Genomic DNA, 15,326 nt, shown 5'->3' on the forward strand with positions numbered 1-15,326 from the left:
TGAGATAAAGAGACAGAAGGAATGAAATGGAGATAAAGAGACAGAAGGAATGAAATGGAGATAAAAAGGCAGAAGGAATGAAATTGAGATAAAGAGACAGAAGGAATGAAATGGAGATAAAGAGACAGAAGGAATGAAATGGAGATAAAGAGACAGAAGGAATGAAATGGAGATAAAGAGACAGAAGGAATGAAATGGAGATAAAGAGACAGAAGGAATGAAATGGAGATAAAGAGACAGAAGGAATGAAATGGAGATAAAGAGACAGAAGGAATGAAATGGAGATACAGAGACAGAAGGAATGAAATGGAGATAAAGAGACAGAAGGAATGAAATGGAGATACAGAGACAGAAGGAATGAAATGGAGATAAAAAGACAGAAGGAATGAAATGGAGATAAAGAGACAGAAGGAATGAAATGGAGATAAAGAGACAGAAGGAATGAAATGGATATAAAAAGTTAGAAGGAATGAAATGGAGATAAAGAGACAGAAGGAATGAAATGGAGATACAGAGACAGAAGGAATGAAATGGAGATAAAAAGGCAGAAGGAATGAAATTGAGATAAAGAGACAGAAGGAATGAAATGGAGATAAAGAGACAGAAGGAATGAAATGGAGATAAAGAGACGGAAGGAATGAAATGGAGATAAAGAGACAGAAGGAATGAAATGGAGATACAGAGACAGGGAATGTGTCAGGACCCAGTTACGAACGCGGGTCTCCGGAGTGAGAAACAGTCACTAAACCAACTGAGCCACGAATAGTCGGCAGAACCCAGAAGATGAGGCAGACACAGCAGTACTTGAGACGGTGTATTTAATGAAGTAAAAAGTGAAGTTCTTCAGGAAAACATGTAACTCCACAACCTCAAAAGGAATTCCACAAGAACAAAGGTAATCCTCCAAGACAAAAAGGTAAATCCACAAGGTGGAAGGTAAAGCACAAAAAGCCTCAAAAGATACTCAAAAACAAACAAACAAGAACAAAAAAAACAGAATTCCACAAGAGAGTCCACCGGGATCAACAAGAGTTCACGGAGTACTAGGGCTGGGTGCTAACATACAAACACAGAGCAAAGAACTGAGGAAAACAAAGGGTTAAAATACAATCAGGGGAAACGAGGCACAGGTGCAAATAATAATGGGGATCAAGGGAAAACAAAAGGTCAAAAGGCACAATGGGGGCATCTAGTGACCAAAAACCGGAACAACCCTGACCAAATCCTGACAGAATGAAATGGAGATAAAGAGACAGAAGGAATGAAATGGAGATAAAGAGACAGAAGGAATGAAATGGAGATAAAGAGACAGAAGGAATGAAATGGAGATAAAGAGACAGAAGGAATTAAATGGAGATAGAGAGACATAAGGAATGAAATGGAGATACAGAGACAGAGAGAGGGAATGAAATGGAGATAAAGAGACAGAAGGAATTAAATGGAGATAAAGAGGCAGAGAATGAAATGGAGATAAAGAGACAGAGAATTAAATGGAGATAAAGAGGCAGAGTGAAATGGAGATAAAGAGACAGAGAGTGAAATGGAGATTAAGAGGCAGAGAGTGAAATGGAGATAAAGAGACAGAGGGAATGAAATGGAGATAAAGAGACAGAGAAGGAATGAAATGGAGATAAAGAGGCAGAGAGTGAAATGGAGATAAAGAGACAGAGAGAGGGAATGAAATGGAGATAAAGAGGCAGAGAGTGAAATGGAGATAAAGAGGCAGAGAGTGAAATGGAGATAAACAGACAGAGAGAGGGAATGAAATGGAGATAAAGAGGCTAGAGTGAAATGGAGATAAAGAGGCAGAGAGTGAAATGGAGATAAAGAGGCAGAGAGAGGGAATGAAATTGAGAAAAAAAACAAGCGGTCTCTAAAAATTGACCAAAGTATCATAAAGGAATCAGGTAAATAATGATGTCTCAGTCAAGTCATACAACTACAGTCCACTAGTACAACACAATACCCTGATTACATCACACAAACTATAAGCCTCCTAAAAGCCTTCCCTTTTGTGGCTTTCTTAGAGTGAGTCCAACAGAGCCTGAAGCAGATCAGATCAGTGACCTATGACCAGGGATCCCACAGTCCAACCAGCTGGCAGACTCACCACGACAGAGAATGACACACAACTGCACACGCAAACACACACACACCCTGTCTGTCTGGTGCTTATAACCTGATAGCGATTTCTGTCAGTGGTTTCTGTCCCATCTCACCTGATTCAGTGCTTCATTGATTTTAATTAGCAATGTTAATACCAGACCAGAATAATCACTTATGCAAAGAAGTTTTTTGTAATCCAGAATGTTTCATTCATGTGCCCTCCACTTGGCCTCCTGCACCAGCAGTACCACGGCCAAGGTTACAGAGGGCCAGGTACTCCCATCAGTCAATCTATCCTCCCTCCCTGTCCAAACAGACTCTGCAACTCTCTGAGACCGACTGCAAAGAGTTCTGACACTTTGAAAAAGTGCTTCACTGGGCAAATTGGGACTGTCAGAGAGAGAGAGAGAGAGAGAGAGAGAGGGGGAGAGAGAGAGAGAGAGCTCTGTCATCTGACCTCAAACTCAGATAATATAACCTTCTTTCACCCCTGTATCCTACCACACTGTGTTGAAACCTGTGGGCATGTTGCATCTGTGACTGCCTGTGGCTCTCAGTGATACTGTATGTTTATTCATACTGAGGACGGAGGTCAATGTTTATTTCCTAATACATTTGAGTCTAATACTTGCCTTTATTCCCCAGTGAGGCTGCTTGACGTATGTTTAATGTCAGTTCATGTCTACAGTTGAAAGGGGAAAGGGGGCAATGGGCCATTGAGATTTGGTTTAATGTGGTTTACTAAAAATAACAAAGCACTTTTCTCTTGTCTTTCTTATTTGCATATGTGCTCCTTGAGTGTGTGTGTGTGTGTGTGTGTGTGTGTGTGTGTGTGTGTGTGTGTGTGTGTGTGTGTGTGTGTGTGTGTGTGTGTGTGTGTGTGTGTGTGTGTGTGTGTGTGTGTGTGTGTGTGTGTGTGTGTGTGTAGTACTGTAACAGTGGTGGCTTGTGACACTTTAAATGGGGAGGACGGGCTGGAACAGAATAAATGGAATGAGAGAGAGAAGATACCATTCCATTCACTTCATCCATCCATTACTATGAGCCATCCTTTATGTTACACTCTCCCCTGCACACTGTGTGATGTATGCACACATGACTGTAAGTCGCTTTGGATAAAAGCGTCTGCTAAATGGCATATATTATTATTATTATGTTCACTCTGCTCCTCAGCCTTTGATGATACTGCCTGGGTTGCTTTACCTCATGGCTGGTCTGTCAGAGTAGGAGAGGTTTCATGCCACCAAGGGCTCTCTGTGACTCTGATCCCAGCCGAGATGAGGGAATCTGGGGCATTGGAGATCTGAGGGACCCCCTGGATCTCCCACCATGGGGGTCCCACAGTGAAGTGGAAGTGGGACGAGTGTTGAGCAGGGAGTTGGTCTATGAGTTTGGCCATTCGACTGCTTTTCCACCATGGAATATTGGATATTGAATAGTCATTTAAATAAATGACAGATTCCAAAGTGAATTGCAGACATTATTTTCAACTGAAATCACTTGCCCACTCCTACACTTGAGTTCAAACTTACCCAGGCCTCGCTGACCTTCCCTAAAATGTGAGGCGTGACAATGGCGTGATTTTGGAGGTGTAGCAACACGAGACTAAACTGACCCCAACCCTGAAGGGCACTACAGCTGCAACAGTACAACAGTTGTTGAAGTCTCCTATTTTCTTATTCTTACATCCTGGTCTTCACCAATCTGAGAGGATTGATTGGGTGTGTGATTGGGCGCGGGGCCGGCCCTGATTGGGTGTGTGATTGGGCGCGGGGCCGGCCCTGATTGGGCGTGTGATTGGGCGCAGGTTAAATAACAGTCCCAGAGCACAGCAGACAATAATCTCATAACCTCCCTAGATAGCACAGCAGACAATAATCTCATAACCTCCCTAGATCCCACAGTTTATAGACAAGGTGTTTAGCTGTTTATTATTATTATTATTATCTGTGGACAGATACAGAGATGTGTGTGTGTGTGTGTGTGTGTGTGTGTGTGTGTGTGTGTGTGTGTGTGTGTGTGTGTGTGTGTGTGTGTGTGTGTGTGTGTGTGTGTGTGTGTGTGTGTGTGTGTGCCTGTGTTGTTAAATGTGTGTTTCAAGCACACAATACAGTTTAAGGTGGTCTTGGATAAATGGGAACATATTTTTATTTGCCAAAGCAACATTTTCATCAGGGTTTAGATAAGGTTTCATTTCAACAAATTTTCTGCAGTTGCTACATGTTGCTACATACATGTTGCAGTTGCTACATTAATGAATGGTATCCATTGATTATTGAATAATATATCTTAGAAATGCATCATGATCTTAGTTTAACTGTCGTACCCCATCAAACACCAAATATATGCTTGTTTTACTCTCATGTTTGGAAACAAAATAAATATTAACAAAACTGTATAGCCTCAATGTCAGGCCCTGACCTTAGAGAGCTTTTTATGTCTATATTTTGGTTTGGTCAGGGTGTGATTTGGGTGGGAATTCTATGTTTATTTTCTATGTTTTGTATTTCTTTGTGTTTGGCCGGGTGTGGTTATCAATCAGAAGCAGCTGTCCATCGTTGTCTCTGATTGAGAATCATACTTAGGCAGCTTTTTCCCACCTGTGTTTTGTGGGTAGTTGTTTTGTGTTTGCACCAGACAGAACTGTTTAGTTTTGGTCCATTTTGTCTCAGTGTTCAGTTTAAATAAATCATCATGAACACGTACCACGCTGCTCTTTGGTTCACTCCTTCTTCATGCACCGACGAGCGTTACCATCAAAACACGGTTACAACTATCATTTTGATATCATAGATGATCAGTCCTTGCATCTATATCCCTGTCTATGAATTTGAGAGTAGTTACTTTTCTCCAGCACCATCCCTCAACTTTTTATAGAAAGAGTGGTGGGGAGATGTACTGCAGTCTAACCAATATGTACTGCAGGCTAACCAAGATGTACCTCAAGCTAACCTGGATGTACTGCAGGCCAACCAAGATGTACTGCAGGCTAACCAAGATGTACCTCAAGCTAACCTGGATGTACTGCAGGCCAACCAAGATATACTGCAGGCCAACCAAGATGTACTACAGGCTAACCAAGATGTACCTCAAGCTAACCTGGATGTACTGATGTACTACCAAGATGTACTACAGGCTAACCAAGATGTACCTCAAGCTAACCTGGATGTAATGCAGGCCAACCAAGATGTAGTGCAGGCCATCCAAGATGTACTGCAGGCCAACCAAGATGTAGTGCAGGCCATCCAAGATGTACTGCAGGCCAACCAAGATGTAGTGCAGGCCATCCAAGATGCACTGCAGGCCATCCAAGATGTACTGCAGGCCAACCAAGACGTACTGCAGGCCAACCAAGATGTACTGCAGGCCAACCAAGATGTACTGCAGGCCAACCAAGATGTACTGCAGGCCAACCAAGATGTACTGCAGGCCAACCAAGATGTACTGCAGGCCAACCAATACGTACTGCAGGCTAATCAATACGTACTGCAGGCTAACCAAGATGTACTGCAGGCTAACCAAGATGTACTGCATAAAATCATAATCCTATCATTAACAGAAATAAAAGGTACAAGAAGGAAGTATACTCACCACGCCCTACTGGCTCAGACATTCGCATCATGTCCTGCTGCTGCCTTCCCTTTGGTTGTGAGCAACCCAGCGACCGGTAGTCCTCAGCTGTGATTGGTGTAGTCTGGTGGGCTGCATCTCCTGCACTCTCCTATTGGGTGGAAGTGATGGAGTTTTCAATACAATTAGTCATAAAAGTATCTTTTTAATTTTTTAACAAGACAAATGTTTTTTATTTTTTTTAGGGGGAGTTTCAATTATGAAGCAAGTGATTGGCTAATGAGAACATAAGGGAATACCAAACGAGGTTCACGGAGAAGGGACACCCTTAGAGTTTAATTTAACTCTGGCCAAAGAACCGGCTACTAATTGCACTTAAACAATTAGTTAATTCAAGTAATTAAAGTCGTAGAGGGTAAAAACAAAACATTTTTCATCCAATTATATGCATTATTTCCTAAGAGAGCTTTTGATTCAACTTTTAGAATTGTGTCTCACTTACATTCAAGACGTCCAAACTGACTTTCTCGAAATGGCGGCTCCTCAGCTCCTGCATTCGGAAGTGGTTTTCCTGGTATTTCTCCTCAGCAAGTCTCCTGTAGTGTTACATTATATTATAAATTGGCTGGTTTAAGACCTGAATGCTGATTGACTGACAGTTGTGGTATATCAGATTGTATACCACGTGTATGACAAAACATTAATTTTTTACGTCGGTAACCAGTTTATAATAGCAATAAGGTACCTCGGGGGTTTGTGGTATATGGGCATATGGGTATATCATGGTTAAGGGCTGTATCCAGGCACTCCGCGTTGCGTCCCACTTAAGAACAGCCCTTAGTCGTGGTATATTGGCCATATATACCACACACCCCTTGCCTTATATCTTAATATACAGGTAACTGCCAAAATAATGGAAACCCTTGAGATCATGAGGGATACAAAGTATAATGAAAGCAGGTGCTTCCAAACAGGTGTGGTTCCTGAGTTAAACACCCTTAGGGTCATGTATAAAAAAGTATTTAGTCTACCATGGCTATTCCCCCATAGGATGACAACATCCATAGGACACAAGTGGTCACTAAATTATTTGATGAGTATGAAAACGATGTAAACCATATGCCATGGCCGTCTCAGTCACCAGATCTCAACCCGGCAGGGTAGCCTAGTGGTTAGAGCATTGGACTAGTAACTGAAAGGTTGCAAGTTCAAATCCCCGAGCTGACAAGGTACAAAATCTGTCGTTCTGCCCCTGAACAGGCAGTTAACCCACTGTTCCTAGGCCGTCATTGAAAATAAGAACTTGTTCTTAACTGACTTGCCTAGTAAAATAAAGGTAAAATAAATAAAAAATAAACAAAAAAACAATTAAACACTTATGGGAGATTCTGGAGCGGAGCCTGAGACAGGTGTTTTCCATCAACAAAACACCAAATGATGGAAGAATGGTGTCGCATTCTTCCAAGAGTTACAAGAGTTCCAGACACCTAGAATCTATGCCAAGGTGCATTGAAGCTGTTCTGACTCGTGGTGCCCAGTGACCTATTAAGACACTATGTTGGGGTTTCCTTTATCTTGGCAGTTACCTGTAGATGAATGATGCAACACAGTATAAAAGTGAGATGGCAGTGTGTTATGTTGATCATTAAGACTAGGAGGTCATAGTCTTAGGGTAGCCTAGTGGTTAGAGCGTTGGACTAGTAACCGAAAGGTTGCAAGTTCAAATCCCCTGACAAGGTACAAATCTGTCGTTCTGCCCCAAGCAGTTAACCCACTGTTCTTAGGCAGTCATTGAAAATAAGAATTTGTTCTTAACTGACTTGCCGAGTTAAATAAAGGTTAAAAAAATAAATAACACTGTAGTTATCAACCAGAAACAACAGAGTGTGGGAAAGAGGGAGAGAGAGGAGGAAGGACATAGATAAAGAGAAAATGAGAGAGAAAGAAACACAGGCAGATAGAGACCCACACAAAGAGAGAGAGACACAGAAAGAGATGGAGGAGAGAGAGAAGGTCATGGCTTGTATAATATCAGCGTCCTGCTAAAAGTTGAAACTCCATAGAGCACATCAATAGCCCTGTTGCCTGGCCTGTTGTCCTTCCCATCCACCACCCCTCTGTCGCTCTCAGTATCGTTCCCTGTAGACACGTCTCCAACACAGTTCAGCCCAAGGAAACTAGGGCAGGGGAGAATGCATTTACACAAAACTCTCTTCATCTTTAAAGGGAACCCAGCCATGCATCAGCCCCAGAAGAATCCCAACAGGCTCTATACTGGTCATGGACCGTGTGTGTGTGTGTGTGTGTGTGTGTGTGTGTGTGTGTGTGTGTGTGTGTGTGTGTGTGTGTGTGTGTGTGTGTGTGTGTGTGTGTGTGTGTACATGTGCGTGCGTACTTAATGGTCTCCTACCTAAGCCTCCTGGCCTTGTCGTCGGCAGCCTGCAGCTTCCTCAGCCTCATTCTCTCCCTGGGGGTCATTCTGTCTAGCTCTGATTTCTCCCTCAGTGTCTGAAGGTGCACCTTTCTCTGCCTGTTCAAAGGGCAACGGTCAGAGGTTGGGAGGGCTGGAGCGTTGGTGAGTAAGATAGGTCAGAGGTCCGATACTCCTACACACAATTACCTCTGCACTGTTAAAAACAATTGCTGCCTGAATGGGATTTAGAATTTACCATGGCAAAAAGAGATACTGTGCACTGTAAACACCTCAGGGTGGTGGATTTGATTGAATTCTAGCGTTTACTTTTTGTAGATCACTTCCTATGTGGATGTAAATACTTCTTTCAACATGTAAGGTATGTAACAAGGTCATTTAGAGTGAGATAGGCAGTAATCAGACATAAACAATATACATATGAAAGAGAGGATCTAATCAAGAGGAATACTAATTGGAGGCCCTGATTCAGATATGTCTCCCACTGTCCTCTAACCATAACTTAAACCCTTACCTTAAGCCTAAACCTAACCGAAAGCCTAACCCTCAACCTAGCTTCATGTGCACATCCCAGTTCAACCCTAGCCTCATATTACCTGGACTAACCTGTACCCCTACACATTGACTCGGTACCGGTACCCCCTGTATATAGCCTACACATTGACTCGGTACCGGTACCCCCTGTATATAGCCTACACATTGACTCGGTACCGGTACCCCCTGTATATAGCCTACACATTGACTCGGTACCGGTACCCCTGTATATAGCCTACACATTGACTCGGTACCGGTACCCCTGTATATAGCCTACACATTGACTCGGTACCGGTACCCCTGTATATAGCCTACACATTGACTCGGTACCGGTACCCCCTGTATATAGCCTACACATTGACTCGGTACCGGTACCCCCTGTATATAGTCTCGTTATTGTTATTTTATTGTGTTACTTTGTTCTTCTTATTTTTTTATTTTAAGCAACACAAAAAAAATGCATTGTTGCTTGTAAGTAAGCATTTGATTTGATTTGACCCCTAACCCCGGCATCATGTCCGCATACCAGCTCAACCCTAACCCACTGCATCTCAGTGCTAGAGGCATCACTACAGACCCTGGTTTGATTCCAGGCTGTATCACAACCTGCCGTGATTGGGAGTCCCATAAGGCGGAGCACAATTGGACCAGCGTAGTCCGGGTGAGGGTTAGGCCGTCATTGTAAATAAGAATTTGTTCTTGCCTAGTTAAATAAAGGTTACATTTAAAAATAATAAAACAACCCTAAACCTAGCTCCATGTCCACATCCTGGTTCAACCCTAACCTTAGACCCAACCCTAAACCTAGCTCCATGTCCACATCCTGGTTCAACCCTAACCTTAGACCCAACCCTAAACCTAGCTCCATGTCCACATCCTGGTTCAACCCTAACCTTAGACCCAACCCTAAACCTAGCTCCATGTCCACATCCTGGTTCAACCCTAACCTTAGACCCAACCCTAAACCTAGCTCCATGTCCACATCCTGGTTCAACCCTAACCTTAGACCCAACCCTAAACCTAGCTCCATGTCCACATCCTGGTTCAACCCTAACCTTAGACCCAACCCTAAACCTAGCTCCATGTCCACATCCTGGTTCAACCCTAACCTTAGACCCAACCCTAAACCTAGCTCCATGTCCACATCCTGGTTCAACCCTAACCTTAGACCCAACCCTAAACCTAGCTCCATGTCCACATCCTGGTTCAACCCTAACCTTAGACCCAACCCTAAACCTAGCTCCATGTCCACATCCTGGTTCAACCCTAACCTTAGACCCAACCCTAAACCTAGCTCCATGTCCACATCCTGGTTCAACCCTAACCTTAGACCCAACCCTAAACCTAGCTCCATGTCCACATCCTGGTTCAACCCTAACCTTAGACCCAACCCTAAACCTAGCTCCATGTCCACATCCTGGTTCAACCCTAACCTTAGACCCAACCCTAAACCTAGCTCCATGTACACATCCTGGTTCAACCCTAACCTTAGACCCAACCCTAAACCTAGCTCCATGTCCACATCCTGGTTCAACCCTAACCTTAGCCCCAACCCTAAACCTAGCTCCATGTCCACATCCTGGTTCAACCCTAACCTTAGACCCAACCCTAAACCTAGCTCCATGTCCACATCCTGGTTCAACCCTAACCTTAGACCCAACCCTAAACCTAGCTCCATGTCCACATCCTGGTTCAACCCTAACCTTAGACCCAACCCTAAACCTAGCTCCATGTCCACATCCTGGTTCAACCCTAACCTTAGACCCAACCCTAAACCTAGCTCCATGTCCACATCCTGGTTCAACCCTAACCTTAGACCCAACCCTAAACCTAGCTCCATGTCCACATCCTGGTTCAACCCTAACCTTAGACCCAACCCTAAACCTAGCTCCATGTCCACATCCTGGTTCAACCCTAACCTTAGACCCAACCCTAAACCTAGCTCCATGTCCACATCCTGGTTCAACCCTAACCTTAGACCCAACCCTAAACCTAGCTCCATGTCCACATCCTGGTTCAACCCTAACCTTAGACCCAACCCTAAACCTAGCTCCATGTCCACATCCTGGTTCAACCCTAACCTTAGACCCAACCCTAAACCTAGCTCCATGTCCACATCCTGGTTCAACCCTAACCTTAGACCCAACCCTAAACCTAGCTCCATGTCCACATCCTGGTTCAACCCTAACCTTAGACCCAACCCTAAACCTAGCTCCATGTCCACATCCTGGTTCAACCCTAACCTTAGACCCAACCCTAAACCTAGCTCCATGTCCACATCCTGGTTCAACCCTAACCTTAGACCCAACCCTAAACCTAGCTCCATGTCCACATCCTGGTTCAACCCTAACCTTAGACCCAACCCTAAACCTAGCTCCATGTCCACATCCTGGTTCAACCCTAACCTTAGACCCAACCCTAAACCTAGCTCCATGTACACATCCTGGTTCAACCCTAACCTTAGACCCAACCCTCAACCTAGCTCCATGTCCACATCCTGGTTCAACCCTAACCTTAGACCCAACCCTAAACCTAGCTCCATGTCCACATCCTGGTTCAACCCTAACCTTAGACCCAACCCTAAACCTAGCTCCATGTACACATCCTGGTTCAACCCTAACCTTAGACCCAACCCTAAACCTAGCTCCATGTACACATCCTGGTTCAACCCTAACCTTAGACCCAACCCTAAACCTAGCTCTATGTACACATCCTGGTTCAACCCTAACCTTAGACCCAACCCTAAACCTAGCTCCATGTCCACATCCTGGTTCAACCCTAACCTTAGACCCAACCCTAAACCTAGCTCCATGTCCACATCCTGGTTCAACCCTAACCTTAGACCCAACCCTAAACCTAGCTCCATGTACACATCCTGGTTCAACCCTAACCTTAGACCCAACCCTAAACCTAGCTCCATGTCCACATCCTGGTTCAACCCTAACCTTAGACCCAACCCTAAACCTAGCTCCATGTACACATCCTGGTTCAACCCTAACCTTAGACCCAACCCTAAACCTAGCTCCATGTCCACATCCTGGTTCAACCCTAACCTTAGACCCAACCCTAAACCTAGCTCCATGTCCACATCCTGGTTCAACCTAACCTTAGACCCAACCCTAAACCTAGCTCCATGTCCACATCCTGGTTCAACCCTAACCTTAGACCCAACCCTAAACCTAGCTCCATGTCCACATCCTGGTTCAACCCTAACCTTAGACCCAACCCTAAACCTAGCTCCATGTCCACATCCTGGTTCAACCCTAACCTTAGACCCAACCCTAAACCTAGCTCCATGTACACATCCTGGTTCAACCCTAACCTTAGACCCAACCCTAAACCTAGCTCCATGTACACATCCTGGTTCAACCCTAACCTTAGACCCAACCCTAAACCTAGCTCCATGTCCACATCCTGGTTCAACCCTAACCTTAGACCCAACCCTAAACCTAGCTCCATGTACCCCGGTTCAACACTGTCACATCCTGGTTCTCCATGTACCATCCTGGTTCAACCTTAGACCCAACCCTAAACCTAGCTCCATGTCCACATCCTGGTTCAACCCTAACCTTAGACCCAACCCTAAACCTAGCTCCATGTCCACATCCTGGTTCAACCCTAACTTTAGACCCAACCCTAAACCTAGCTCCATGTACACATCCTGGTTCAACCCTAACCTTAGACCCAACCCTAAACCTAGCTCCATGTCCACATCCTGGTTCAACCCTAACCTTAGACCCAACCCTAAACCTAGCTCCATGTACACATCCTGGTTCAACCCTAACCTTAGACCCAACCCTAAACCTAGCTCCATGTCCACATCCTGGTTCAACCCTAACCTTAGACCCAACCCTAAACCTAGCTCCATGTACACATCCCGGTTCAACCCTAACCTTAGACCCAACCCTAAACCTAGCTCCATGTACACATCCTGGTTCAACCCTAACCTTAGACCCAACCCTAAACCTAGCTCCATGTACACATCCTGGTTCAACCCTAACCTTAGACCCAACCCTAAACCTAGCTCCATGTACACATCCTGGTTCAACCCTAACCTTAGACCCAACCCTAAACCTAGCTCCATGTACACATCCTGGTTCAACCTAACCTTAGACCCAACCCTAAACCTAGCTCCATGTACACATCCCAACTTTAGTTCAACCCTAACCTTTAGACCCAACCCTAAACCTAGCTCCATGTACACATCCTGGTTCAACCCTAACCTAGACCCAACCCTAAACCTAGCTCCATGTACACATCCTGGTTCAACCCCTAACCTTAGACCCAACCCTAAACCTAGCTCCATGTACACATCCTGGTTCAACACTAACTTTAGACCCAACCCTAAACCTAGCTCCATGTACACATCCTGGTTCAACCCTAACCTTAGACCCAACCCTAAACCTAGCTCCATCCTGTTCAACAACCTATCCTAGGTTCAACCATAACCCTGGCTTCAACCACAACTCTAACTATGGTGTGTAGAATTCCATTGGACAAGTCATCAGGGTAAGTATGTAAAAAGTGGAATAACATGATCATGTCACTGACCAGTTAATAAGCATAACATCAGATCAGAGAATCATATCATCCATGATCCCAAGTTAATCACCATTTCTCACAACCATATTGCATTGTCCACATGCTACTAAGGCACCTTGGCAAGTCATTACAGATGCAGTCTGTCAGGCAACAAATGACATGATCGTGTCAATCCTAAAGAGATGGGTGTGGCTATTGCTAAGACCTAGACCTAATCTGGTCTTTCTCTGCAGCATGTTACACCTGGCTACTCTAACATATAGGAGAGTGTGTGGCCAGCTGGCTAATGATGACAGGCACCTTCCCTGATTGGTGCCAGTTTGAATCAGTGACGGTCTGGTTTGTTTAAGAGACAGCTGCTACTAACTGTGATTTCCATGTCTGAGTGAGTGAGAAAATGTGAGTGTGAGGAAGTGAGAGAGAGAGCGAGAGAGAGAGAGAGGAAGTGAGAGAGAAAGAGACAGACAGAGAGTGAGAGAAAAGGGGGTTATGGAGAGGGACAGAGTATGGCAATATTAGTGTGTGTTTGTGTGAATGCTTAAAAATCCCTCTGTCCTGATGCAGCCACATTGCGCTAAACTGAGGAGCCAGTGTTCATTCTTCATGTCTGAGGATGATAGTGGTGTGTAACTGCAGCCACGTAGCTCTAAACTGAGGAGCCAGTGTTCATTCTTCATGTCTGAGGATGATAGTGGTGTGTAACTGCAGCCACGTAGCTCTAAACTGAGGAGCCAGTGTTCATTCTTCATGTCTGAGGATGATAGTGGTGTGTTACTGCAGCCACGTAGCTCTAAACTGAGGAGCCAGTGTTCATTCTTCATGTCTGAGGATGATAGTGGTGCAGCCACGTTGCCTAACTGCCAGCCACTGAGGATGATAGTGGTGTGTTACTGCAGCCACGTAAAACTGAGGAGCCAGTGTTCATTCTTCATGTCTGAGGATGATAGTGGTGTGTAACTGCAGCCACGTAGCTAAACTGAGGAGCCAGTGATCATTCTTCATGTCTGTGATAGTGGTGTGTTACTCAGCCACGTAGCTCTAAACTGAGGAGCCAGTGTTCATTCTTCATGTCTGAGGATGATAGTGGTTTTAGTTCTCCCTCTTCCTTCTTAATAACCCAAACTACAGACAACCATACAGTATATAGAGCATGTCCTTACACCGCTTTCAATATCTGTGCTGCGTCTCTTTCTCCCGCTGATGTCTTGTCTCTCAGTGTCAGACTACAGAACTTGTGTTTTAAGATCTGTAGAGAGGGAGTGAGACAGAGAAAAAGGGAGGGGGAAAGAGAGAGAGATAAAAGAGAGAGAAAAGAAAGAGTGAGATCAAGGTTAACATTATCAATATTATTGCTTTATTACAAACAGACTAGTACATCCCTGTCTTCCCTACTTCACCATCGTTGATATGTCTACAGCTGTCATTAGGCTCTGACCTACTGCAACGTCTTAAACACAGCTGACCTTTCCAGTGTCCAGTGGTTAACTGACTGGACGCTCTCCTGACGCTGGAATAAGTTCATCTTACTCTCTTTCTTTCTTTCTCTTTCTCTTTCTTTCTTTCTTTCTCTTTCTTTCTTTCTTTCTCTATGTCTCTCTCTCTGTCTCTCTTTCTCTTTCTTCTCTCTCTCTTCTCTCTCTCTCTCTCTCTCTTCCACTCTTTCTCTCTCTCTTTTTTAGAAACTCTGTGCTTTTTTGGCATAATAGAGGGTGGTGCCCTATCTCTATGTCCCTCATTCTCTCACTGAAATCTGTCAACAAGAGAAGAGGGACATGGAGGGTAAACCACTGGGAGGAGAGGCATAGAGGGAGGGAGGAGAGGGGGACATGGAGGGTAAACCACTGGGGAGGGAAGAGGATAGGGAAGAGGGAGGAGAGGGGGACATGGAGGGTAAACCACTGGGGGGAGAGAGAGAGGGGTGGAGAGAGGAGAGGGGGACATGGAGGGTAAACCACTGGGGGGAGAGGGAGAGAGGGAGGGTAAACCACTGGGGGGAGGGAGAGGGGACATGGAGGGTAAACCACTGGGGGGAGAGGGAGAGGGAGGAGAGGAGAGGGGACATGGAGGGTAAACCACTGGGGGAGGGAGGGAGAGGGAGGAGAGAGGAGAGGGGGACATGGAGGGTAAACCACTGGGGGAGAGG

The 15,326-nt window shown here is 44.9% G+C and overlaps 1 protein-coding gene across 1 annotated transcript in view; it reads right to left on the reverse strand.

Moving 5' to 3' along the window:
• Nucleotides 1-14,421, reverse strand: part of LOC124028296 (serine/threonine-protein kinase Nek11-like) — a gene marked incomplete at its 3' end in the record, with an annotated part of 36,982 nt that extends 22,561 nt beyond the window's left edge. The window contains exons 1-4 of the mRNA XM_046340399.1: nucleotides 14,344-14,421; nucleotides 8,087-8,206; nucleotides 6,179-6,272; nucleotides 5,698-5,827 (exon numbers count right to left, since the gene is read on the reverse strand). Of these exons, the coding sequence (XP_046196355.1) occupies nucleotides 5,698-5,827; nucleotides 6,179-6,272; nucleotides 8,087-8,154 (292 nt within the window). The remainder of the gene's footprint in view (nucleotides 1-5,697; nucleotides 5,828-6,178; nucleotides 6,273-8,086; nucleotides 8,207-14,343) is intronic.
• Nucleotides 14,422-15,326: the final 905 nt, after the last annotated feature.

The sequence above is a fragment of the Oncorhynchus gorbuscha genome, unplaced genomic scaffold, assembly GCF_021184085.1.
Source record: "Oncorhynchus gorbuscha isolate QuinsamMale2020 ecotype Even-year unplaced genomic scaffold, OgorEven_v1.0 Un_scaffold_3984, whole genome shotgun sequence".
Lineage (NCBI taxonomy): Eukaryota > Metazoa > Chordata > Actinopteri > Salmoniformes > Salmonidae > Oncorhynchus > Oncorhynchus gorbuscha.